Source organism: Pseudopodoces humilis, chromosome 19 (genome assembly GCF_049639895.1).
Source record: "Pseudopodoces humilis isolate 2021_Gansu_Grassland_sample_001 chromosome 19, ASM4963989v1, whole genome shotgun sequence".
NCBI lineage: Eukaryota > Metazoa > Chordata > Aves > Passeriformes > Paridae > Pseudopodoces > Pseudopodoces humilis.
The window spans coordinates 9,625,295-9,650,219 of record NC_142218.1 but is presented as its reverse complement, the minus strand read 5'-3'; the positions used below and the strand labels follow the sequence as shown (position 1 = coordinate 9,650,219).

Below are 24,925 nucleotides of genomic sequence, written 5' to 3'. Positions count from 1 at the left end.
TTAGAAGTTGGCAGTGAGTGGGAGAACTCCTGAGAAATGCTCTCAATTCCTCCTGAAGTGACCTTTCTCAGGTCTGTTTGGTCTCTGCACTGAGTCATAAATATCATTACAAATACAAATACAAAGACAAAATGTTTAGGGCATAACTGCTCAAAATTCAAAGCTCATTAAGTGGAAAACCCTGTGAAACTCTCCAATTATGATGCAAGTGGTGCACAGAACCTTTGTTGTGGTGAGGAATAACACCTGCCATGGCTGAAATTAGCCTGTGTCTCTCCCACAATAACAGGAAAAGAGCCAAGACACAAACTGAATCAGAGCATATAGAAAAGCTTTCAGCGGATTTCTTTGCAAGCTTGATGATGCAGACATTAAAGATGACTTAAAAAGGGAAGTTAAAAATGCAGAATGGGTTTCTCAGGAGTGACTCATCCCCATTTTCTGAGGTGGTGGGAACTGAATTCTGGTCCCTGATCTGAATTTGAGAGTTGCCTCCAGACCATGAGCTCAGTCCAGTGCAAGTCACTCTGGAAAACCAAATCTGGGCATTTCCTGGAACTACATCAATTCTGACACTGGTACCTGGATACACTGGTACCCCCAGGAGGGATCTCCTTTCACAGCACACCTACAGACTGTTTTCCCTGGAAGTCATTTGGGATGTGGGAGTTTAGGTTTCACAGCTGTCTCACCAAATTTAATTTTAAAACAAGGCTCTACTGGGATGTGAATAATCATAACTCTTATTTCTAGGGACACACTGGTCACAAAGGGGAGCCTGGTGAAGTAGGAAAACAAGGAGAGAAGGTAAACTTCAATTTAGAAGTAATGGGGGAGGATTTTTCTCTTTAAAAACACCTTGAGAAATAAGTGATTTTTTTTTTTAAGGAGACAGGGAGGAATGAGGCTGTTGGCTGAACATCTGACTGAAGAGCACTGGGTTCCTCTGCTCTCCCTGTAGGACCAAGAAAGTTCATCTTTCCAAGGATCATCATGTTAAGATCAGTTTGAGTTAACAGCTTTCCTTTCCCATGCAGGGATGTCAGCTCAGGAACAGCTCTGTATTAATCACTTGGATAAATTCCTGACTCATCTGAATGTTCTTGCCCATAGAAGAAATTGTCTATAACATAGAGCAAATTCTGAAGAGAGTGAGCTCAAGGAGAAGCCAGACAGGGATGTCCCTGGCTGTGTTTGCAGGCTCCTGCTGTCCCTCCTGCTGTCTGATGGATTTTTCTCTCCCAGGGTAACCCTGGCCCTCCCGGCCCTCCCGGAATTCCCGGCGGTGTCGGCCTGCAGGTAACCCCAGCTCTCCTCTTCCCACCATCCCCATGGCCTTGCACTGTGGAGCTCAGTGGAGCCATCAGTCCCCTTGGCTACACAAACAGTGATTGAGTTGGAGCTGATTTGTTTTCTTAATTAGGGCCCAAGAGGACTAAGAGGCCTCCCTGGTCCAATGGGTCCAGCCGGCGACAGAGTAAGAAAAAACTTCTGTTTTTGTCTTTTCCTCTCCACCACCAGTTTGTCCTTTGAGAGGTGCCAGTGGCACTTTCCCTTGCTGAATTCCACTGGGAAACTTGTAAAGGCATAAAGGGTGGGCTGCTCCCTGCAGTCCCTCCATCAGAACAAGCTTCCAAAGTCAGGAGAATCCACACACCCGAGGGACGGGCAGGGTCAGGCCCAGCCAGGCTGAATCATTCCAACCAAAGTGCAAGACTGACAATGTTACAGAATCTTGCAAAAAAAAAAAAAAAAAAAAAGGAAAAAGCCAAAGAATCACTGGTGGATAAAGGTTTTTCAGGACACAAAAAGGCTCCTCAGTGAAGACAGGGTCAATCTCCAGCTCATTGAGGCTTTGGATTCTTGGCACAGTGTTTGACCAGCAGCCCAGAGGCTGAATGGTTTTGAGTTGGATGAAGTCATGCCTTTATTTAGAAGTAAGACTGTTATCAAGATAGCAAGGCCATGAATGACATCAGAGGTACAAAGGTGGGGAGATCCAGAGTAAAAACCCATTGTTCAGAGTGGGATTTTTTGCATATCTATCATGCAAACCAGCAGGAGATACAGGGTGTCTTTCCAGGGCTTTTGTGTTTTCTCAGGTTGTGGTACAAGGTGGGGATTCTGTTACTCCATCCTCTGCCAAGCCCAGCACCACAATAATGTCTGTTCTCTGCAGGGTGACATTGGATTCAGAGGCCCACCTGGAATCCCAGGACCTCCAGGGAAAGCTGTAATGTATCCCATTCTCTGTGGCCCTGCCTTCCACAGCCTGCTTTGTTCCCCCTTGCTGAGCTCTGCTGCCAGTGAGCAGGGGGCTGTGCTGACCACCTCCATCAGATTATTCCCTTTGCCTTAGAGCAATGTTATTTTACCTGACCCAGACCTCATGATGCCTCTCCCTTCGCCATGCCTCACACCAGAATAAATTCACCACATTTTCATTGCTCTCTGTGCTTCTCTACCCTTCCTTGAGCATCAGCAGCTGTGGGCAAGCACTGGAGAAGGGAATATCCATTCCCTCAGCCCTGTTGTGAGCTTACATCCCTTGAACCTGGTCTGTTCCCAGGTGCCCACGGCTCTCAAGGATTTTTGCTCCAATAGCTGTGTACTGAGGATGCAATCCCCATCTTTCTGCAGAGCTCCCTTCTGCAGCACCACCCTCTGGGGACCCCTTCCCAGTCTTGCAATTATAGAAGAAATTCATCCAAATGAAAATAAAATGAGGTGCTTTCTCACCAAACTTTCATTACAGCCAGCAGGATCTAGACAGTAAATATTAAAGCTTTTCTTCCATTCTGTTTCTGCTTAAAGAAATTGCTTCATTGAATGAAGGGCAGATGGTCTCTGCCCTGAGGGATTGTTGGCAAAGTCCCTGCAGCAGAAAGTGTGTCAGGAATTAGAATGTAACTGAGAAAGTACAGCCGAGCTCTCGGGGCCTGTGTGTGCTCACACCTCTGCTGACACCAGCAAACAGCACCAAAACCTCCTCATTTCACCCTCAAAGCAGCAACTTCTGAGTGATGGAGATGTTTAATAGCTTTTCCTCCTCTCTCACAGGGGGACCAAGGGAGCAAAGGACCTCAGGGATTCCGGGGGCCCAAAGGTGACACTGTAAGTGCAGTCAAACACCCTTTGCTCCACCCTGGGATGTGACTGACAGCCCAAAGACTGTTCCATAGGTTTATTATGGCTTGTGCCCCCTTCATTTGCTTGAAAGGGATGGAAGCACCATCTCAAAAATGAGATGTTTAACTCTTACTGAAGATGCCTGAGCAATAAGGTGTCCAAGTGCTGCTACAGCCTGGAGCACGGGGAGCAGATCTTACATCCCCATCCCTGGAAAGGATCAAGAGTTTTCCCAGGTGCTGTATCCAGCAGTGGGCTGGTTTCCTGGTGTTCCAAAACAGCTTACTTGGACAGAGGACCCAGCTGAAATGGAATGAAATGTCCCTACAGAATTTGAGCATGATCTTTGTTGACTGTTCTTCAGGTTTACACAGGCTATCACAGGATTTATTGTTGCTTTCCAGGGTAAACCTGGACCAAAAGGAAACCCAGGGGCTCGTGGACTCATAGGAGAACCTGTAAGTGAATTAAGTAGGACACAGGTCTTGCTGTTTGTCTTGCTTGCAGGTGAGGAGATAAAACACGATAGGAAAAAGCTGTTTCTTGCCATCTTTGCTGTCAAGCTTCTGCTCTGCGTGTCTCTGTGTAAACCCACTGGACTCAGCCACAGTTGTAATGCTGTTAATGGAAATCTCCCAGTACAACTGGGGCTGGGCTCGTTGCCAAAATCTTCTTTGATGTGAATGTATTTTGCAAACCACAGAGCCTCCTCCTGACCTAAACGTGTGCTGTCCATGATTGCAGGGAATGCCTGGCAAGGATGGGCGGGATGGAGCTCCTGGACTCGATGGTGAGAAGGTTTGTAAAGTCCTACTTAAACACTGCAGGGAAGATTCCCGAGACTGCTGGGAGTGCTGCAAAGCTACTGATGCTCCTCAAGAAGCTTGGCTGGAAAGTTTTTCCTTCTAAAAAGTTTTCTAGTGTTGTCACTAGTGAAGTAGAGTGAAGTTCCCCTATTAGTTAATCCCAAGGGAATTCCCTGAAGAAGGAAGGTGCACACATGATGTAAGCCCAGCTGTGTCCCTGGGTGTAGGACTCCAGGCCTTCAGAGATGCCTTTTCAGAGCTGTTGACAGAGTTGACTTCAATAGCCTGGAGACAAAGTGCTGTCAGGTACTGGTTGCCTGGTTCTTGAGCCGTGCTCCTGCAGGAATATTGAACACGTGCTGCCAGGGAAGGCTGGGAGCTGCAGGAAGTAGGGAAACACCTGGGAGCCCCTGTCCAGTGGGTGCTCCCTCCTCTAGCCACAACAGCTCTTGGTCCTGTGCATACAGGGAGGGAGGAAAGTCCAAAAGCCTGTTTGGGACTGTGTCCCCTACCTGTGCCAGGCCATTTCCCAGTGCTGCAGGATCTCTCCTAACCTCTCCCTATCCACAGGGCGACGCAGCTCCCATGGGTGCTCCTGGAGAGAAGGGGCCAAATGGACTTCCTGTGAGTATGGAGCAGGACCTGCCACCTCTGGGGTTCCAGTGTGCCTGCAGAGATCCTTCCTGGGGACAGGGGAGGGTCATTCTGGGGCTTGTTTCACAAGGAGCTCTAGTTAAGCCAAGAGGAAATGCACTTTTCCCAGCATGCAGACAGGGAAGGAGTGTGCCAGACAGGACTGGAGAATACCTGGAGCAGCACCACACAGTAATTCCCTGCCTGTGGGCTTCTCTGACCCCTTAAAATCTAAACTTGAGAGGGATTTTCTCTTTCACATCCCACTGTTGTGCATCCCTTATGGAGGGAGGGAAGACCTGGGATATAACATCCTGAGCTCTGTCCCTGCCTTATACCAGTGCTTATTGGCAAAATGTTTCATCTCTCCAGACTTCCAACTATTTAAAAGAGATAAAGTATACCTTTCTTCCTGCATTTACAGAATATTTTGAACACCCCTGGAGAGAGGTTTCTGCTGTTCAAAATGTTGCTGCTGGTGGTCTATTTGTATATTCCTGCTCTTTGCTCTCATGGATTAGTGTTCATGGACCTGCAAAAGCAGCAAGAGATACATTAAAATCCTAATTTTTAAAGTGAAAGCTACAGAACTCTCAACCTTTTGTTGCTTCAAGCAAAGGTCGCTCCTTGTGTGTCAAATCAGACCAGAATAACAAATTTAATAACTTCACTTCTTCTGACATTGCTTTAATATAATTTTTTTCAGGGTCTGCCTGGAAGAGCAGGTATTAAAGGCTCAAAGGGTGAACCAGTAAGTGAATCTCTCTAATGATGGGGTCTGGTAGAGAAACTGGTCACAGCAAGACTTTTTAGCTTTGGGATTGGGAGGATTTACCCTAAAGTGATGGTTTCTGTATTTCTGCTGGGGCTGAAGAGCAGGAATTAGGTAAAATAACTGGGCTGGCACCTGGTTCAGTAAAGACACAGCAGATATACAGGAGAGTCATCAGTGGTTTAGAAAACCTCATCCTTTTGTCAAAGTCCCAGGAGGAGGCTTGATCTTTGGGAATCAAAAGGCTGAGCATCAGCAGGAGCAGAATGATCTCATCTTGCCTTCTGCAGATTTTCCCTCAGGAGAAAAAATTCCTTGGAGCTTTAGATTGACACCTACCTGTGAGATTAAAGAAAACCTCGGGCAGACCAAAGCAGTCCAGCACAAAGCTGTTCTGAGAGGTGTCTTTTTTCCACCTGCTCCTCTTCTTTATGAGTTTTCCCCCTCTGCATCATTATTGCTGCTAATCTTCAGGGAGGAGAGCACGCTGTAGGAAGGTGGTGCAGGAATCTCCTCCTGATATGAAGGTGCTGCAGGAGTGAATGTGATGGGATGTCCTGGGATCCTTATCTCACACAGGACATGGGGACACTGCCCTGGGTCTGGCAGCCCTCCCTGGTGCCAGGAGAGAGTGTGCAGCTCATCTGGTGCTGCAAGTTTTGCCTAAAGTGTAAAAGTTTAAAGCTGTTTTTATTTTCTGATCCAGGTTTTAACTCCTTCCTCCTTTTGTTGCTTCAGGTAGGACAGAAGTGGCTCCCTGAAGTGATGCCCTAACTGTTTGCTTTGTGCTCTGCAGGGCAGCCCTGGAGAGATGGGAGAGGCAGGTCCCTCAGGAGAGCCAGGCATCCCTGTAAGTGTCCCAGATTTCCACTTATCATGGGCTTTGCTGGTCAGTTTTAAACCAAACCTGGGAGCTGGAGCTCATGTGCTGCTTCCTTGCATAAATGAAGTTTCCAGTGATGCAGCACCTGCAGTCCCAGGGGACTGAGCACTCCAGGCATTCCACAGGGGTGTGGAGCTCCCCAGGGAGCGCTGAGCTGGCTGGGCAGGTTCTGGGCACAGGCACTGGGTGAAACCCACCAGCTGTGGGCTGGCAGAGGGGCCAGTGGGGCAGGAGTTTGGGACTGAACAGCCTGGCATCCAGGAATACATCCCAGCGGGGTGGGAAGGGTGGATTTGTGGCTCCTCAATATCACAGCTGGCTTTGGTGTCCTGGCAGGGTGATGTTGGCATTCCTGGTGAGAGAGGCCTGCCCGGACCCAGAGGAGCAACTGTAAGTACAGAGCTGTCTGTAAACCAGAGAGGGGCCAGAATAGAGTTTGGGGTGGGGGGTCACTCTCTGGCTACAGTAAGAGGTCACTTTTTCTGTCAGTGGTGTCTCTGGGGAGCTTTGGCAGCAGAGAAATTCCCCCCCAGGCTGGGTCAGATCCTGTTCTCACTGACAGCTCCATGCAAATGCCAAGGGATCCCTCCCATTTCGCTTGGCAGAGCAAACTGCAGCTGTCCAGGAGGTTTGTGGAGTTGCCACAGTGTGCCAGGAGGGACTGGACAGTCAGAATTAGACAGGAATGAGAAGGTTCTGCCCATGCTGCAGTGAGGCATTGGTGAAGCAGAGCTCTGGGATTTGCCACCAGCACATGGCACCTGAAACCCCCCCAGTCCTGCATCCCTTTCCTTGGAGCAGCAGAGGGGGATTCCCTACAAAACTGGGAATAACTGCATGGCTCCCTGCTGTGTCCCTGCTCAGCAGCAGAGATGATAACAAACAATACCAGGAGGGTAAAACCCTGATTTTTGATCCCACTACTAAAAATGCTTGGGTACCTTTCTTTGTCTTGTCACTTCCCAGCTAGTGCTGCTGTTGGGGTTGGATCTGATCTTCTAGTGGTTTTGTTGGGGTTTTTTTCTTTTTATTGTCTTTTTTTTTCCCCCATCTTAATCTCATTTTGAAATCCAGGAGCCTACAGCAAGTTTAATATGATTTCTGGTATGTGCCACTTGGAAAAAATTGAACTGCATGATTTATTGTTTATGAGCTGCTGCTGCTTAAACTTCCAAGGAGAGGGAAATCAGCTTTAGAAATAAACTATATTAATAATATTTGTTTTTATGTAATTTTTCATCAAAGTTGCTGGCCTCACAAAAGGTACCACATTATTACAGCTGAAAATCAGAAGCAGTTGAGCTAATTGTGTTGGTGCAGAATTTTGACAGGGGTGCAGTTGCAGCTGAACCCATGGTTATGTCTAACCTGGGCTTCTTCTTTCTGATTTGTTTTATTAGAATCATATTTTTTTGGTTAAGACTGGGCTGTTCCAAGAGAGGTGCAGGATTTTTCTAGTGTTAAGGCTGTTTGGCTCCAAACAATTCGTTTTTTTTTAGCTCTGAGTACCAAGTGTTTCTCAGAACCTGTCAGGCCCCACCAGCAGCTCAGCAGAGTTATTTTTGATGCAATTTAATTTAACTTTCCTAAAGCTTTGTACATACAACTTTCAAAGTTCCTTCCTGAATTATAAGCGAAAAACAAAGTGGAAACCAGTAACCACAGAAATACCTGAGCAGTTGTTCAGCTTTTTGAGGATGATGCTGTTTTATGTCAGTGGCCAGTTTGAGGTTTATTTGTGTCCCTGAATGCTCCACCCAGCAGGGATGGCACTGAAAGGAGCCAAAGCTGCAGCCCTGCCTCGTGACAGAAGCTTGCTGAAGACATCTATTTCAAGAAGACAGTTTACAAAATGAGATTTAAATGCCTGAATTACTTAGGGTAGTTTTGGTTGGGGTTTTTTTTCATCCAAGCTCTTTATTGGATATGTGATTTTTCTCAGGAGAAGGCAATAGAGACTCCTAATGGCAACGTTCATGTTCTGTCTGGTGAGCTCTTAAAAGCCTCTGCTCTGACAGCATGAACTGCTGCCTTTCTGTACATTGCTGGAACCAAGCTGGATGTCCAAGCAAATGGATGCAATTACCATTTCTCATTTCCAAGGGCCTGCAGCACATGTTTTGCAGTAGTTCCCTGCAATCAATTAAAAGCATAATATTGGGATAGCAGATCCCTCTAATGGATGTTGTCTATGCTCTATCATGCTGCCACTTTTTGCTGTCCCTGATCTCTGCTACTCCTGAGCATGGTATGTTCTTAAGCATGGATTATCCAAAGAAGCCTTTCTGTTAATAACAGAATATTATCTGCAATTATCAGAGCTCAGCAAACGCCACTTGGCAGTGGTTCAGCAGCAGTGCCATGGGGTGAAGTGCTGCAGCACAGAGCTGCACACTCTGCCAGGTTAATGACACAAATGACTTACCTGGCCCTACATTTTCTCCTTACCAAAGCTGATCTCTCTCTTTCCAGGGACCACTTGGCCTCCAAGGCCCCACAGGAGCCCGAGGTGTCCGAGGTTTCCAGGTCAGTGTGGTGAGAGGGGAAATTGTGGGCATTGTGTTCTGGCAGGGCAGTGCTCTCTGCAAACCTCTGGCCAGACAGCTGGGTGATGGCATGAGGGAAAGGGAGAAATGTCTTTGCATTTGCCAGAGCCAGTGTGACACCTTCATTGCCACGGGATGGGAGGAAGAGCACAAGGCCAGATAAGCTGCCTGCAGGAGCAATTTATATTTAGTGTTTGTTTGCAAAGGGATGAGTTGAGTTTTGAGTTTTGAGCCTGTTCCCTGGCACAGGATGCCCAGAGGAGCTGTGGCTGCCCCTGGATCCCTGGAAGTGCCCAAGGCCAGCTTGCATGGGGCCCTGACCAGCCTGCTCTGCTGGAAGTGTCCCAGCCTGGGGCAGGTGGTGGAACAAGCTGAATTTTAAGATCCCTTCCAACCCAAATTGTTGTATGATTTTTTGAGTTTGATCTCCGTAAAGACACCTCAATTTCTCCTTGATCTGGTCTGCTCTCTGCCTGTATTTCTTCAGTGAACTCCTCCTCCCTTTTGCTGCACTGGGCTCTCCAATATTTCTCCCTCCCTTCTCCAAGGGTGTGGGACCTCCCACTGGCCCTGGCTGAGGGGAGCATCACTTGGTGGGATCACAGATATTGAAGGTTTAATGCTTTTTAAGAGGTTTATTAATGAAAGACCCCAGGCCAAAGGTTGGAGCACCTTGGCACGTGCCTGACCTTGGCTGTGGACCAGGAGAGGAGCTGGTACCGACCATCACAAGGGGTCCCCAGGTGCTGGGGGAAAAAGGAGTGAAATTATCCAAAAAATAACCTTTCTGAACATGTTATGGAGGCTGGTGAACTTCCAGAGTGTCAAAGGGTGCAGGGTCTCTGGCACTGTCAGCTGTAACTTGGTTTTTGTTTTCCCAACAGGGGCCCAAAGGTGCCAGTGGTGAGCCTGGCCTTCCTGGCCCGACTGGGATCCGTGGAGAGACAGGTGACAGGGTAAGGACACGAACCTAAGACTAATTCCTGCTTGGGATGGGAATTTAGAGGATAATGAGGGCCCAAAACCTGGTGTAGCTGATGTGTGTTGGGTGTCCCAAGCCCTCCCCTGAGGCTGCCCAAGTCAGACCTCGGGGCAGGGAGCAGGACTGCTCCATCCTGTCCCCTCTGTTCCTGGTTTCTGTTTCACTTCAGAAACTCCCACTGTTTTCAGACAGGGTACATTGTTTAAAAGCAACTTCCAGGTCTTATCCTAGCCAGAATAGAGAACATTTTTCCCTGTTCCTTATACTGATTCCACTAAAGCCTCGCTCCCCAGGAGCAAGAGAGAGCTCCCAAGAGAGCTGATTCATGAATTTTTGTTACTCAGATGCTTGATTAGACTTTCTGTTTTTTTTTTAAATTACAGTTTTATCAGTGACTTTTCTTTCTGAACAGCAAAACACCTGGGCATCCCACCTCACAGTAAATGTGACTTTTTATTTAAATGAGTTCATTCTCATTTGAAAGAAGCAAATAGGGCAAAGTGAACAGCATTTGTTGGGAGCTTGCAGGAGAACAGGAGCCATGTGTTCACCAGCTCCCTCCTCCCCACTTTAAGGTGAAAGATTTTTTTTTTAAAAAAAGCTTTAAGTTGCTTTCTGTGTAAGCCACTGCAGCAGCACCACAGGGGTTCCACAATGGCCCTTCTGTGCTGGCTCCTGGCAGGTTTAAAAAAGCCTTTTGGAGTGATGTGAGCTGGAAGTGTGAAACAGGAGCGTTATTGTGGAGCTGTGGGGCTCCTGACTGCATTCAGGGCTTTGCTGTGGTGAAAAATATACATTCAGGGGGGAAGAGGCCCCTGCATGAAGTGCCCAGGGAGCTGCTCCAAGCAGAGGGAGGGAAAACGTTGTGCTTAAAGCAATGAAAATTAATCTAGGTTGTATTTCTGGCTCTGAAGTTCAGTGTGGAATACTCTAAGATGTGATTGTTGGTTGCTCAGAATGAGAGGAAATGGCCTCAAGCTGCACCAGGGCAGGTTTAGATTAGATATTAGGAATTTATTTTTTTTTTCACAAAAAGGGTTGTAAAGCACTGGAACAGGCTGCCCATGGAAGTGGTGGAGTCCCCATCCCTGGAAGTGTTCCAGCCAGGCGTGGATGTGGCCCTTGAGGACATGGTTTAGTGGTGACCATGGTGGTGGTTGACCCTAAGCCCTCAGATTGTGTTTTTATAGCCTAAACAAACAGCCTGTGCTGCTGGGGGTGGTGGCAGCTGCTGGGGACACAAAAAGAGCCCAGAGATCTGCCCTGGGCTTGCTTTGCTGCTGGTCCTGACGTGGATAAAGAGAACTGCACACTCAGGATCGATGCAATTACCTCGTCCCAGCTGCAGCCAACTCATCAAACTCTCCTGAAATCAACTGAGACTTTTCTGTGAAAAAAGAAAAATCCCCTCATGCCTGAGCTGAGTACTGACAGGCTTTTTCACAGTCCTTGGGCTGACTGTGGTCAGGAATATAAACCAGCATTTCAGTGAATGTGTTTGCTGGCATGAAAAACACGAGTGGTTTAGAGCATTTGACTGTAAGGTATAAAATAGCATTGAGATAAAATACATCAACCATCTTGCTGGAGCAGGATATGGGGAGGGGAAGGGTTTGGCTGATGTTGCTGACTGAGGCAGCAATAGATAAATATTTTTCCTAAGGATTTTTATTGTGATCAAATTCCTGAGGATTCTGGATGCCAGCAGCCACCTGGGGCACTGCCTGTCTGGGCTCCCTACTGGAGCACTAAATGCCTGGCCAAACCCATTTTTGGGTTTGTTTGTTTGGAGTTTTGTTTAACTGATGAGATGAAACTTGTGAAGCCATGGGGCTGGCAGTCCTGAACTCCTTGCTCCTGCTGCTAGGAATTATCACTGCAGTGAATTCGGGTTTTGAATGAAAATCCTCTGGGTTAAGCTTGTTTTTAAGGAAATGTCCCTTGCAGGACTTGGTGTTTGGTGACTTAACTGTGTTTTATTGCCTTAAATGTTCATGGAGCCTTGAGACCCTGTGAAGTCAGAGATACAAATTTAGATGAGAAAGTTGAGAAAAATGTTGAGAAAGGAATATATTATTTTTGCTATCAGCAACTATAAAACAGGTGTTATAAACGGTTTTAGCCGCTCTTCCATTTCTACATTCCATTGTCTGTTTTTCTGAGTTATTTTTCATTAATAGAAGTCCCCTCTCTTTTTAACTTAGTGTTTGAATTGAGCAAAATAAAATGTCCTTGTTGTGTGTGTTTGTCCTCCTTGAAGATTCTGTTCTGCTGAGCCATCTCTAGATCCAGTTAATAAAAAAAGATCAGTTTGCAGATGCCAGATTGATGAGTGTGCTGCAGAAATCCTGCTTGAAGGGTAAAATGGCTGAATTTCACATGCAGATTTTGCAGTAGAGAAAAAAGTCTGTGGCTCTCCTCAACTCCTTGTTGGCTCTGCTCTGTGGAGCAGAAAAATGATAAATAGGGCTGAAAATGTCTCATGTCCTCTCTGTGAGTGTCAGGTAAATGAAGATGGAAGGATTTTCCAAATTGCCTGGATTATTCCTGGGGTGATAATCAGTTCATCATCTAAATGTATTTTATTCCTATGGCCATGTTGTTCCATGAATCTTTAAATCAGGAGCACCTACTTGTAAATCCTAGGAAAACTGACAGTCTAATGAGGCCTTGGAAAAACATCTTGGCTTTTTGCCCTTGTGGTATGAAAATATTCTTGTCTGTTTTATACCATGAGTAAATCCAAGCTCCTCCTCACATTGCAGACTGAGAAATTGTCCCACAACACAAACCAGGGACTGTGGAGAGTGTCACAGAGCTAGCAGGGGTGCTTAAATCCCTTCTTATTTCTAGGAAGTGTCAATGAGATTTGCACCCTCCTACTTGGCAGCTGGGAGACTGGTTCTGACCCCTTGCTGAGCAAGTGTCTGACCACACCAGGAATTCACAGGGAAGCAACAGTTTGAGCTTATTTGCCTTTTTTCTCTTACTTATTTTCAGGGTCCTGTTGGTGTTCCTGGTCCGAAGGGGAACCAGGTAAGTGATAACTTTCATGCTGTTGTCAGCAAAGGCATTTAAAGCAAATTTCAGGGACAGTTTTTTATAGCACAAATGGCTTTCTCTTCCACAAATGAAAATATTCTGCAGCAGAAACCAAAACTCTCTTTGCTTCCGTTTTCCTTGCCTTGGCACAGATGTTGTCTGTTCTAATGGAGGCTCATGAAAATGCTGTGATACAAACACCAGGCCCTTGCTGCATGTTTTGTGGCCACAGGGATCTGTGCAGGAGCTCCTCACATCAAATTCCTCCCGAGTTAAGTTTAGAAGTGCAGCTTTTCCTCGACTTCATGTGCCTGATGAGGGATATTTCACCCTAACCTCTAAGTCTGGCACACTAATGAACTAGTTTAATCTGATATTTGTTGCTGCTCAACTTTCCAAGCTTGGTTTAATCTCAGCAATGAGCTTTTGGGCCAGTTTTCATCAAATATATGGCTTTCATTAATGCATGACTGTGTTCTTGCAGAAAGTGAGGCTTTCCTAGCCTGGCTGGTTTGGTGTACCAGCATCAGTGTGGTCTCTGTTTTGTTGCTAAGGGGAAAGACCAACCTGATCTCTGTTTGTCTTGGGATAACTTCCTCTGGAAAGCCACCGAGTCACCATAACAATGTTCATTATCTGCTCTAATGACAGAGCTGTGTGGTGAGCCAGCTCTGCCTTGGGCAGGGCAGCGATTGCAGGCATTTGTGTCACCCCATGCTCAGATTGCTCAGGCTGCTGCTGCCTGGAGGTGAGCAGCAAAGGGAAGCTCCCTGGCCTGGCTGCTACAGTGGATGTCACCAGAGCTTCAGCCACTCTTGCATTCCTGTCCCCAGGCGTGGAGAGGGGTGTTCCTCACCAAGAGATCAGTTTGAGGGTGGGATGATGTTCTGCTCAGGAGGCCATGAGAACAGGGACACTCAACCTTTGCCTGTGGGTGCAAACTCATGTTTTCTGAGACACAGAGCAGGGGGAGCTGAAATTTAGGTTCCCTGTTTGAGGAATGCCAGTGCCAGCCTGTGGATGTCTTCCTTGGCCAACCCATCATGGTTCTCATCCGTGTGAGTTCAGCCTTCCATCTGGGTCCCAGCCGGTGGCAAAGGGCATCAGTCCTCATGCAGGGGAGCAGCTACTGTGGAGTTCAGCCCTGGGAAGAGAGAACTTCCTCTTGCTGGAGCAGCTGTGGCTGCTGAGAGCCCCCATCTCCCTCAGGTTACCCAGGCCTCAGGGTGATGCTGCTGTCAGCAGTAGGTGCAGTGTTAACTCTGGTCTCTCTCTCAGGGCATTGCTGGAGCAGATGGCCTGCCAGGTGACAAAGGAGAGCTGGTAGGTGTCCTTAAATTCAGTAGAGTTTGACTTCTCAAATAACAGACGGTTCCAGAAAGCCATGGATCACTATGGTCAGTCAGAATCAATCACCCAAGATCTCCAACCCTGCTGTGAAAAGAAGGCTACTCAAGCCTTGCACATGTCACAGCACCTTGGGAGACTGGGCTTCAGACGTGCATTTTCTCAATAAATTATTCTTTCTTATTTCCCTTTTCTTTCTGACAGGGTCCCTTTGGACCCCCTGGCCAAAAAGGAGAGGTAAGTGTCAGACACTGGGGCTCATGGCTCAAAGGATTTAGGAGTAAGTATGACCACAGCATGTTTAGAACTACAGAATAAACTCTGCTCTGGTGTCATTCCCTAGAAGCAGGCTTTCCTCACAACCATGCTATAAAATCTGTGAGAAAAATGGGGGGTTGTGGAATTCCAGCTATTGAAATCTGTTTGATAATTTTGCTGCAGCAAGCACTGCTCTTATCATGACCTATATATATGCAAAAACGCCCTTAGGATATAAGAAATGTATCTGATCATCCAGATCAGTTCAGGAAACATGAAGAAACTCTTAACTCACCCCCAGGAGAAAAAAATGGACTTCCATTTTAAGTGGTTTTGGTCTTTTTTTTTTTTTGTTCTTCGCTGCAGCCAGGAAAAAGAGGAGAACTTGGTCCAAAAGGTGTCCAAGGACCTAATGGGACAGCTGGAGCACCAGGGATCCCAGGACATCCAGGACCCATGGGTCACCAGGGAGAGAGGGGTGTCCCTGGCATCACAGGAAAACCTGGACCTCCTGTAAGTACCTGCTGCTTCTGCAGCAAAGTCAGGGAGCCTGTGAAGTGAACAAATGGATCCTGGGGTTTGGATGCTATCCAAAAAAAAAAGGTCCTGCATTTCAACAGGCAAAAATAAGGCCAAATAAATCCCAGATTGAATATCTGGCCTAACGTTAATCTCTGCCATTCATACAGCAGAGTTCTGAAGGGAAGCTGTCACCTTTTGAAGAGGGGAAAGAACCCCCTGCTCTTCATGCAGGACCCTGTGCTGCTTCCTGAGCTTCTGGAAATGTGTTTTGTGTCCTGCAGCTTCTGCCAGGGCTGGTTATTGATAAGGAGGTTTTTACAAGGACAAATTATTCTGTTAACTGCAGGGAAAAGAGGCCAGTGAACAACATATCAGAGAACTCTGTGGGGAAATGATAAATGGTGAGTATTACTGAGAGAAAAGTGACTTTAATTACCCTATGAGTAGATCCTGAACATAAAATGGCTTCTGAGATTTGTTAATTTTTTGTCTTCATATGAAAAAAAATACACTGACCTTTAGTGTAAGGAAATTATTCAGGAGGTCACCTTGTTGGGGATGTCTTTTGGTGTTCTAAAATTAGTATTTTTAAATGATTCATCATGGCAATGGTCAAAATGCACTGCAAGCAGCTTTGGCACAAGTGTTGTGTGAGACCTCCTGCCCTAACCTGTGTCATTCTGAACTTCACCTCTCTTCAGTGCACCTTGTTTCCTTGGAGATCCTCAGGGAGTGTCCTTCTCTCTTTAAAGTGACTGTTCAGCCTTTGGAGGTTACATTCCCTGTTTGGGATGAGGTTAAACTCTGAAAGTTTGCTTCAGGAATCTTGTTTTAATTATTTAAGTGTCATTTGTTAGAATACGTGACATCCTTTAAAGTGGTTTTAGAAACAGGAATAATCAACCCTGCAGATTTATGATTAAAATCTCTGTCTGTGGAGATGAGGAAAAAAAAACCCCAAAAAGCTCCGGGTTAGCTGGAGAAGGACAGATTCAATGTTTCCCTCTGCCAGGAGCAGTGGCAGGAAGTTCTGCCCAAAGAAAGAGTGCAAATGTTGGAGATGCAGTGTTTAATTGTGTTTTTCAGAGCAAATTGCACAGTTGGCTGCTAACCTGAGGAAGCCCTTGGCTCCTGGAATGACGGGACGGCCTGGCCCAGCCGGGCCCCCAGGTCCTCCTGGAACCACAGGAAGTGTTGGGCATCCTGGTCCTCGGGGGCCTCCTGGATACAGAGGGCCAACAGGAGAGCTTGGTGATCCTGGGCCCAGAGGCAAGTTAAAACTGAAACAATCTGCTTCTCTTGTATGCCCACTGAAATCAATTGTGAACTTGTACTGAGCTCAGCACTGGGGAAAAGAGGTCAGGTCTTGGGGGGGAGGTTCTAGATGGAGTCCTGCACCTTGAGGGGTGCCAGGTAAGCAAAGATCCCTGCAGCATCCAGAGCATTTGTAGCTTCTCTTGTTCTCTCCCCTTCCTGTCCGTGGCTCCAGCTGCAGAGCACAGCTCACTGTGGGAATTGTGTTTGTGATTAAAGGTGACACCGGTGAAAAGGGAGATAAAGGACCTGTTGGCCAAGGCATCGATGGGCCTGATGGTGACCAAGGGCTGCAGGGTAAGTGTGGGGAAATGATTTAATGCTTCATCACTCAAGTGAAGGCTGAGGAGGGACAGCTCTGCATGCTGATGGCAATAGATTATCATCACTAATTTAAAGGTGTGTGACAACTCTGAGGCTCTCCAGATTAAGGGAAAGGATGATGCCTGCTTCCTGATGATTCACTTATTAAAAGATTCAAGATTAATTTATGCAAAATAATTAATACTTGGAAGAATATTCTTTATTTTGCTTTCATGTTAAAGCAGCTTTTTTTGATTGGGATTATACCTGTACAACGAATAAACTTCAGGCACCAAAAGCAGGCTCTCCATTCACAGAATTTCATACAGCTAAAATATTTACAACCATGTTATCTTAAATTCTTCCACAAAAATTATACCATAGAATTGAACAATATTTATACCACGTTGTCTCAGAATCTTCCATAAAATAATTGCATTAATCCATATTAATGAACTGTGAGGTCACACAACCAAAACAGCCCTTGACCAAATTAGGGATAAAAAAATCCAAAGCACATACTCCAGATTCAGGGTAAATTTATTGAAAACACCTTGTACTCAACAGGCCATAACAAGTGTGATGTACAGACACTCAAAGTATATTAAGATCTCTAAAATCAACACATATATACAGATATTAAAAAAGAAAAGATGGAAATATTTCATGTATCTTTTCCCCTCTCTTGTTTAGGACCACCTGGTGTGCCTGGAATTACCAAAAACGGCCGTGATGGTGCTCAGGGTGAACCTGGGCTGCCAGGGGATCCTGGGACTCCTGGGACTATTGGGGCTCAGGGAACTCCAGGAATATGTGACACGTCGGCTTGCATGGGAGCTGTTGCTGCATCAACTTCCAAAAAATCATAAACCAACAGTACAAGAAGTGAAGAAGTGACTGAATATTTAAATAAACAGTGCATTGTAAGAAAACAGAATCCTTCTAGTGCTAAAAGGACAGATGCTCCTTCTATTCTATTAAGTGGAGACTTTGACACAGTTCTATGAAAAAGAAAGCATCAGATGAAAACTAATTAAAAGATGCTTTATGACTATCTTTTCCGCTCCCCAATTATTTTCCAGAATTTTTACTGCTAAACAACCTCACCTTTCCTTCTTCCCTTTGCTCAAGAGACCTGCAAGAGGAAGCATTGCTCCTTTTTACCATCACCCCCCATGTACTAAAGATCACGACTTTTTGCTAAGAAAGTTTGAGCCTTTTCCACTGAATTCCTTGGTGCTGCTCCCACTGACTTCAGTCCTGCAGGTTTGTGCACTCAGACACGTTGTTAAGGCACTCAGGCACCGAGCTGCCTCTTCCATCAGTGGAAATCAGGCATTTCAATATCCTGTATTTTAATATCTGAACCTTCTGGCCTAAGGAATGACCATTGCTTTAGTCTGTGCTGCCAGTTAGAAATTTTCAGATTGCACCTCAAACATTTGCCAAGACTAGTAAACAGTAATCCTCTTGCAAGCAAATTCTGCAAAAGGAGTAATATAAATATTTTAATTTCCAGGGAAGAATTTTTGTATATTTCCATATGATAACGAAGGAAATGAAGTAACAGCATTTTCATGACCTCTACTTCAGCGATTTGCACAGTAATTGTGATGGAACACCGCCTAAGAAAGGATGCTCTTTTAAACTCCAGCCAAAACCACCTGTATGAACTGTTGTAAAAATAAAAGGAGAGTTTTTTTAACCTTTTCTTTGTGATGTTGTAAATGTCATTATACAAATCAAATTAACTTGGCTAAACTGCATTTTCCAGAACTGGTTTTACTAGGATTGTTTGGACATAAATTGCTGCACAATTGTTCTTATCCGTGATTTAAACCAGTATTAATTTTGGTAGAACTTTTTATACTTTAAAACTTGCTAGCATCATCTATTTTAAAAAATTAATAAAACCCCTCTCAGCTCACACACAGTTCTATTTCCGTCCGTGCCAAAGCCTATGAACAAAGCATCATATTCCTCTTTAAATATAAAAATACTTTATGCATTTAAATATCTACTATTTAAAATATGCCACTTTTGGTCTTAAGTAACAGCACAAGAACCTGTTGGACAGTTGTGTGGCAGACATTAAAAGTAGTACTGAATTTAAAAATGTCAACACCATTGCACTACTCTTTGGAGCTAATTATGTTAAATATATATGCAAAATTCATAATACGCACAGTTTAGAAACTATGCACTCATCCAAATAACCAATACAATATTTACATTTTAAGTGAAAAAATGGGCATTATAATATGGTAACTTTAGTTTCTTTTTACACTGGAAGAATGAGTTTGCATCTAGCCATTAAAGTAACAGGCAGATGGATGTTCTACATCTCTTCCAGTCTGTACTGCATCATCTTTAAAAAAGAAGGTAAAAGCAAACAATTAAATAAGACCCCAAAGCAGATTGACAAGCAAATTTTGTATAACTGGTATAAAGGTATAAATACGTAGTCATGACATTTTCTTGTAGCTTCTGGTCCCAAAACCCTTTGAACAGGGCACTGATTTCCATTGCTGGTAGTTAACTTCCATTTGCACTAAAGAATGTTTCCTTTAAATTTCTATTTATATATATTTACAAGTTACACTTTCAAATTCCTATTCAGCATGTAAATAATAAAACACGGATTGGACTATTGTCACACCATTCAGGGTGGGCAGGTCAGGCTATTTGGTCTCCATAGCTGTGCGGTTTTCCTGTGCTGGACACATTACACATGAGTCTGGTCTTCCAATTTTTAGTCTCCTGCCTGTTTTACCACAGAACACAGTCTCAAATTCCTAAAAAAAATCAAAATACAAATGATAAATGTTATATTTAATGTAGATATTTACTTGAGATGGACGCTTCTGTTTCTCTAGAGCCTTCAATAGGAAGGAAGAGGGGCCATACCTGTACCTAGACCAGCAGGTTTTCCAGTACACACCCTCCTAAAATTTTTGGCAGAGCCAGAATTACTCTGGAACTGCAACTACTGCTGAGGAGAACGGGAGCTGCTTTTAAAGCATGTAACCCTTTAACTCTGCTCACCCACTCAATACAGTGTGGGCATGTAGCTGTGATCCCCCTCCCTGAACTAACTCTGTGAAAGAGGGAGAAAATAGAGACAGTGAAGGAGAAGAGGAATGATTGAAGACAACCTTAATTTTATATTGTTGTCCAAATAGGATCATGCTCAGGAGTTGTGTAACTAAAAAAAAAAACTCAAACAGCTGAAAAAAATAAAAAATAAAAATTTAAAGGAAGGTTCAAGGATATGGTGGGTCCTTCACAAACAGCATCAAGCAGAAGCTTTGCATCTCAGTTCTACATTATAACAGCTTTAAAACATTTCCCATTTTCATCAAGACCAAAAATGAAATGAGATTTCAAACCTGCTTCAGGGAGTCGCCGTGCCTTTCCTGAATGTACTTGAGGAATGCAGTTGTCCACTGCAGAGTTGTTGCCTTGTCAGTGTCAATCGTGCAGAAGGGAACGAGGAGATTGAGCTCATCACAACAAACCCGGATCCTGCGCCTGCAGGCAAACACCCAAGGTTATCAACCACGGGCCAGAGGGAAGGGAAAAATACAGAAAATAGGAAAACTACTCACATGTGCTACCAGCCATGGACTTTGGGGACTGCTTTGTGTTTGCTACAAGCTTTGTGTATTCATTTTGTCACACACAAGACACCTCATTTTTACAGAATGGGTGAAATGTTTGGAAATATCTTTTTGTTTGTTTACAGAGTAAAATCACAAAGACAACCACAATGAAACAGAGATTTTCTTTTCCCCTAACAAACACCAAACCCTCACCTCCGGCACTGCTTTTTCTTGGAGTTAACACAAAATATGTCAAGTTTACACTTACTCTGGATAATCAGAGTATTGCAGTACCAGTATTTTAGGCTTCAAGAGGTGTTTCATGGCCCCTGCTCCCAGAATTACCTCCTGTCTCTCTCCAGGCGGTTGTGCCTTTCCCTTCTCTGGGCGCTTCCATCCTGGGAACCACTTTGTACCTGCACACTGGAGCTGGGCTGTGCTGACTGCCAGGGGCCCTGGGCAGCTGCAGTGCTCTGGCTGTTGTCCCGGGCGTTCCGAATCTCACCGAGAGGTTTGCGGTCCATGTTTGGATCCAACAGATTTATTCGACTGCAACTTCTGTTTATGGCTTGCTTGCATAAGGTGTCTTGTTGGAAAAATAAAGATGAAAATAATGACCTATTTATTACTCTCCCACTAAACTGAAAATAGTGATCATGGAAAGTTTTTTATGTGGAAAAATCTTGGAAGCTTTACTGCCAGTCTATATTGATTCTTACATCAAGACGTGTCCTGCAGAAAACCTAAGGCACTTGCTATTCCAAAATCCACACAGCTTCAATTTTCTCAGAGATCCCACTGAGATTGTGCCTGCCCTTGGTGAGCACTTGAGGCAGCCCTTAAACATTCTTCAGTTTGATACTGACTGGGTCTGCTGGATCAGCTTTGGGGTCAAAGAATGTACTCCTCTGCCATGGGGTTTGGTGGTGTTTGGTCAAAGGCTGGACTTGATGATCTTGGAAGTCTTTCCCAACGTTAATGATTCTATGATTCTAAAGAAACCAGCTGCTGACCAAGGCCCAGATTTTCAAAGCTACTTTGTAACCTGAAGTCTCCTCATTTCAAGCCAGAAGTGCTAAACAATTTTGAAAGTATAGCTAAACTCATAGGTGTTGAACTTTCTTGGAGAAATCTAGCCCCATGTTGCCTATTGAGCATCTCTGCCATAAAAAACTTCACATTCATTAAAATCATATTAATACCAGAAAAGACAAAACTTCAGAAAAAAAATTAGATTTGAAGACCAAGAGAAAAGCAAGTAAAAGAAGATAAATGGTTTACCTCCAACTTTAATCCAAACTTCCTCAGGCAAAGCTTTATTTATAGCACCTACTGTCTGTTTTGTGGATTCAACTTCCTGATAGAGAAAAGGGAATGTCTTTGGTATCCCAAGGTCTTGATGTTTGGCAGCTTCCAAAATAGTGCAAGATGTTCCACAGGTCTGTGAAATCAAAAAGGAAATACTTACAGGACTATATACATTAAAAAAAAAAAAAATAGACTATTTTGATATCTTTCTGTTAAATCCTAAATTACTTCTTCAGGCAGAATAAATCCCAAATACACACAACCATGGGGTTTTGACAGAGTGATGAATTTTGGAGATACCTCTGACATTTCTCGGTGCCATGCTATCACTTTCACTTCAGAGGTTACTGCAAAGTTGTGGAGGGGGAAATATTTTTATCATCAAAATGAATTAGAAAGAAAGGAACTATAGAAAATGCTCTCCTTGTCTTGCACAGATGAAAATGATGATAAACTGATAAACCCTAAAAAAAAGAAATCTGATGGCCTACTGCTTATTAGTGAAACACATGTTATTTCAAATGCCACAAAAATTACTTGATTGTCTTAAAGATTAATAAATAAATTGCATTACAGATCATTCTGATCATCCCCATTCAAACCTAGCCACACACTAGCCACAAACCCTCAGAATTCTACTATACCCAGGGAGCTAATACTGTCAGCATTAGAACTTGGCAGAGGAGAGTTACCTGTGCTTGGGAAGGATTAGCACTTGCAGCAGCAGAACATGCATTCATTGTAAAGAACGGGTATGTGAATGGTAAGGAATGTGTGGCAGGTGCAGCCTTATTTTTCCCTAGTGCAGCACACCTGTTCCCTTGCTGGTGAAGAGGAACACCCACCACTTCTGAGGGCTGGCGGATCAAAGTCACTAAACTTCAAACAAAAACAAACAAACACAGAAAACATACCAGGCTGACTGCTTGGAAATGAGTGCAGAAATGAAGTACAGCTACAAATATTCTAAAAAGTATCACCAAGACACCACTTTCATTTACTGTAAACAGAAATCACTGTTATTGCCATATTGCCCACTTCAGGGGCCAAATGAAAGAAAAATCAGTCAAGGAGGTATTTTATTCTGTGCAGTAACAAGGTGCTTCATGCCTCAATAAAACATTTTGTCAGCACATTAAGATAGGTACAGGGTTAGGTTGTAAAACAATATTTTTGCTCAAAGTTTTCCCCATAGTCTGGCCTCCACATTATAACCCAAATATATTATTATTATTATTATTACTGTTATTATTATTATTATCATCATCATCATAAATCTACTTTGCTTTTAGCAAGCTGCATGTTAAAACTAGGTAATGTTCTCTCACCTTTATTTACAGTACATGTTATCAAGAATAAAGTTGTAAAGCAATAAATTTTGGAACTCCATGCTGTACCATTTATGCAATAAACAGAGGGGCCTAAGCTGAGCTCAGTGGAGTCGCAGCCACATTTGATGGCACAGTTTAACAAAGCCCAACCCATCTTTCTCATATATTAAAACAAGCACTATTCTTAGGTTTCATTAAGCAAATCACTTTTGAACTACATGATACATAGTTTAACAACATAAACTAAAAGTAATTGCAACACACTTGTTAAGAGTTACTCCAGATTCTTGGGGTTCTTGACATCTGGGGTTTTCTGTCGGGCTGCTGTTGAATCTGTCTTCCAACCGAGCTCTGACTGCAGGTTTAGATCTAACCTCTGGTGCCAGTGCCGAATTTTCAACAAATACGTTTTCCTTATTCTCCCCCAAGAAATTTTCACCCTGTTTAGCTTTTGCTGCACTGCATCCCGAGACTTCTACAGAGCTACTACTGTTGGGCACTTTCTCTCTTTGGTTCACAGGGAGGTTGGACTCGCTAAGTAACATCATCCTGAGCTCCTGCAAGTCAGCATAGCCCAGGTGTGGGTTAGAACTCGGCCAGTAGCTGTCACAAGGCAACCCTGACTGACAGGTAACTGGGCAGACCGACTGGTTCCCAGAGCTGCTGGATGAGCCCCCATCCTGACTGGTGCTGGGGGAGGGCTGCTGCAGAGGGGGATCTGCAGAGGGGCCAGGCGAGGAGAAAGCGCTGAGCCTGGCTTCCACTTCACCTTCACTACTCTGTGCCTCCGTGTGTGAGCAAAGTATGTGCTGCAGCTGGGTGTACTCAATGTCCATCATCTCCACCAGACTGGCCTCGGGGGTGGCAAAGCCAAGGTTTTGCTCACCAAAGGAACTGTCACTTGAGCCTCCAGGTCCGACAGCAACGGGAGCGGGGTCAGGAACACTAGCTGGGCTCTGAGGAACGGTCTGAGGCTCCTCGGGGGCTGATCCCGACATGGCTACAGCAAACCTAATCAGTTACCAATGTCCCTTTCAACAAAAAACCATAAGACCTTCAATTGTCGGTACTATCCATTAAAAAAACCCAAAGGCAGAAAAAATTGCACTTAACCCTGATTGGCGAGGTAACAGAGTGGGGACCAAGCTGCCGCTGGCGGGGTACCTGACACCCTGACCATGTCTCCCCCCCCGGGGTGAGACCCTCCCTCCCCCTCCAGCACAGCTGCTCACGACAAACGGCCTTCACCTGTCCCCGCCCCGGCCTCGGCGGGGAGGCTGCGGGTACTCTGCGGCCTGGCACCCCCTGAGACAGCGCCCGGACGGCGGCGGGGCAGCCCGGGCGGGCGGGAGCGAGGCCCCCGCGGCCGGGGGGAGCCGGGGGGAGCCGGGGCGGGCAGGGCCGGGCGGGGCGGGGGCGGGAGGGGACGCGCGACCCCTCAGCCCGGCCGAGCGCTGCCCGAGCGCGCCGCGCGCCGCCGCCAACGGCTGCGCGTAACCGCCGCCCGCGCGCGGGGCCCCGCGCCCCGCCCCGCCCCTGAGGCGGCCCCGCCCCCGCCCGCCCCTCAGGGCTGAAATTGACCCAGAACGGGGCCCGGGCCGGCCAAACACGGCCGTGACCGGGGGGGCACCGGTGCTGCGAGGAGATAAGGGAAGAAAACATGTGGCTGCGATGTGTATTTACAGACTTATTTCAGGTTCTGGACACACGGTTTACTGTTTTAGCTGATTTGCGGTGCTTGGTTGGGTACACGCTGTTATGCCAAATTTTAACTAATTAAACCCACTGGCTGCTTAGCCTGCGGCTAAACTCTGTTATTTGGCTTTGTCGCTAGCGGAAAGCTCAGGGAGCAGCGGCCAGGGCTCAGCTGCGCTGAGGGGACTGCCCCACCTGCAGCAACAGCATCACCAGCGGCACGGCGTGGGCAAACCAGGACCACTTGTGCAAGAAGGAAAATGAGCTGGAAAATGAGAAGGAAAAACCAGCTGGATTAACGGGAAAAACCAGCTGGATTAATGAGAATTGCTTGTCGTTCCCCACGAGGGGCCCTGGGGCCCCGAACCCCGCGGGGACAGCCCCACCAGAGCAGCGGTGGGTCCCCGGCGCTTCCCGCCCCGGAGCACGGACGGGAAAATTGAGAGGAAAAA

At 45.6% G+C, this 24,925-nt stretch overlaps 2 protein-coding genes across 3 annotated transcripts in view; one reads left to right on the top strand and one right to left on the bottom strand.

Annotated features, from left to right (window-relative positions):
- The window catches only part of COL9A3 (collagen type IX alpha 3 chain), a 31,759-nt gene extending 14,344 nt beyond the window's left edge, over positions 1–17,415 (top strand). The window contains exons 12-32 of the mRNA XM_005524948.3: positions 754–807; positions 1,246–1,299; positions 1,424–1,477; positions 2,180–2,233; positions 3,061–3,114; positions 3,534–3,587; positions 3,874–3,927; positions 4,506–4,559; positions 5,275–5,319; positions 6,137–6,190; positions 6,560–6,613; positions 8,696–8,749; positions 9,654–9,725; positions 12,752–12,787; positions 14,072–14,116; positions 14,345–14,377; positions 14,765–14,911; positions 15,267–15,321; positions 16,007–16,189; positions 16,454–16,531; positions 17,231–17,415. Coding sequence (XP_005525005.2) covers positions 754–807; positions 1,246–1,299; positions 1,424–1,477; positions 2,180–2,233; positions 3,061–3,114; positions 3,534–3,587; positions 3,874–3,927; positions 4,506–4,559; positions 5,275–5,319; positions 6,137–6,190; positions 6,560–6,613; positions 8,696–8,749; positions 9,654–9,725; positions 12,752–12,787; positions 14,072–14,116; positions 14,345–14,377; positions 14,765–14,911; positions 15,267–15,321; positions 16,007–16,189; positions 16,454–16,531; positions 17,231–17,406 — 1,464 coding nt within the window. The 3' untranslated portion in view covers positions 17,407–17,415. The remainder of the gene's footprint in view (positions 1–753; positions 808–1,245; positions 1,300–1,423; positions 1,478–2,179; positions 2,234–3,060; positions 3,115–3,533; positions 3,588–3,873; positions 3,928–4,505; positions 4,560–5,274; positions 5,320–6,136; positions 6,191–6,559; positions 6,614–8,695; positions 8,750–9,653; positions 9,726–12,751; positions 12,788–14,071; positions 14,117–14,344; positions 14,378–14,764; positions 14,912–15,266; positions 15,322–16,006; positions 16,190–16,453; positions 16,532–17,230) is intronic.
- Positions 17,416–18,078: 663 nt separating this feature from the next.
- TCFL5 (transcription factor like 5) lies at positions 18,079–23,923 on the bottom strand. Of its 2 annotated transcripts, XM_088064725.1 has the most exons (7): positions 23,043–23,923; positions 22,140–22,326; positions 21,421–21,580; positions 20,485–20,725; positions 19,927–20,068; positions 19,197–19,332; positions 18,079–18,210 (listed from the first exon to the last, which is right to left on the bottom strand). In XM_088064725.1, exons 1-6 carry the CDS (start codon positions 23,774–23,776, stop codon positions 19,219–19,221), a joined length of 1,578 nt encoding a protein of 525 aa, XP_087920851.1. In that variant the 5' UTR covers positions 23,777–23,923; the 3' UTR covers positions 18,079–18,210; positions 19,197–19,218. The 2 variants fall into 2 exon arrangements, with proteins under 2 accessions (XP_087920851.1, XP_005524866.1); XM_005524809.3 differs by lacking the exon at positions 18,079–18,210 and having other exon boundaries at positions 19,182–19,332.
- Positions 23,924–24,925: the final 1,002 nt, after the last annotated feature.

Bases quoted from the DNA above. Each gene is read 5' to 3' on its own strand.
- TCFL5 (XM_088064725.1), bottom strand. From the start codon at position 23,776: ATGTCGGGATCAGCCCCCGAGGAGCCTCAGACCGTTCCTCAGAGCCCA. The intron at 20,726-21,420 runs GTAAACCATTTA...TTTTCCAACAAG, and splicing joins AGTTTGGATTAAAGTTGGAG to ACACCTTATGCAAGCAAGCC. The intron at 20,069-20,484 runs GTAATTCTGGGA...GTTTGCCTGCAG, and splicing joins CGCCTGGAGAGAGACAGGAG to GCGCAGGATCCGGGTTTGTT.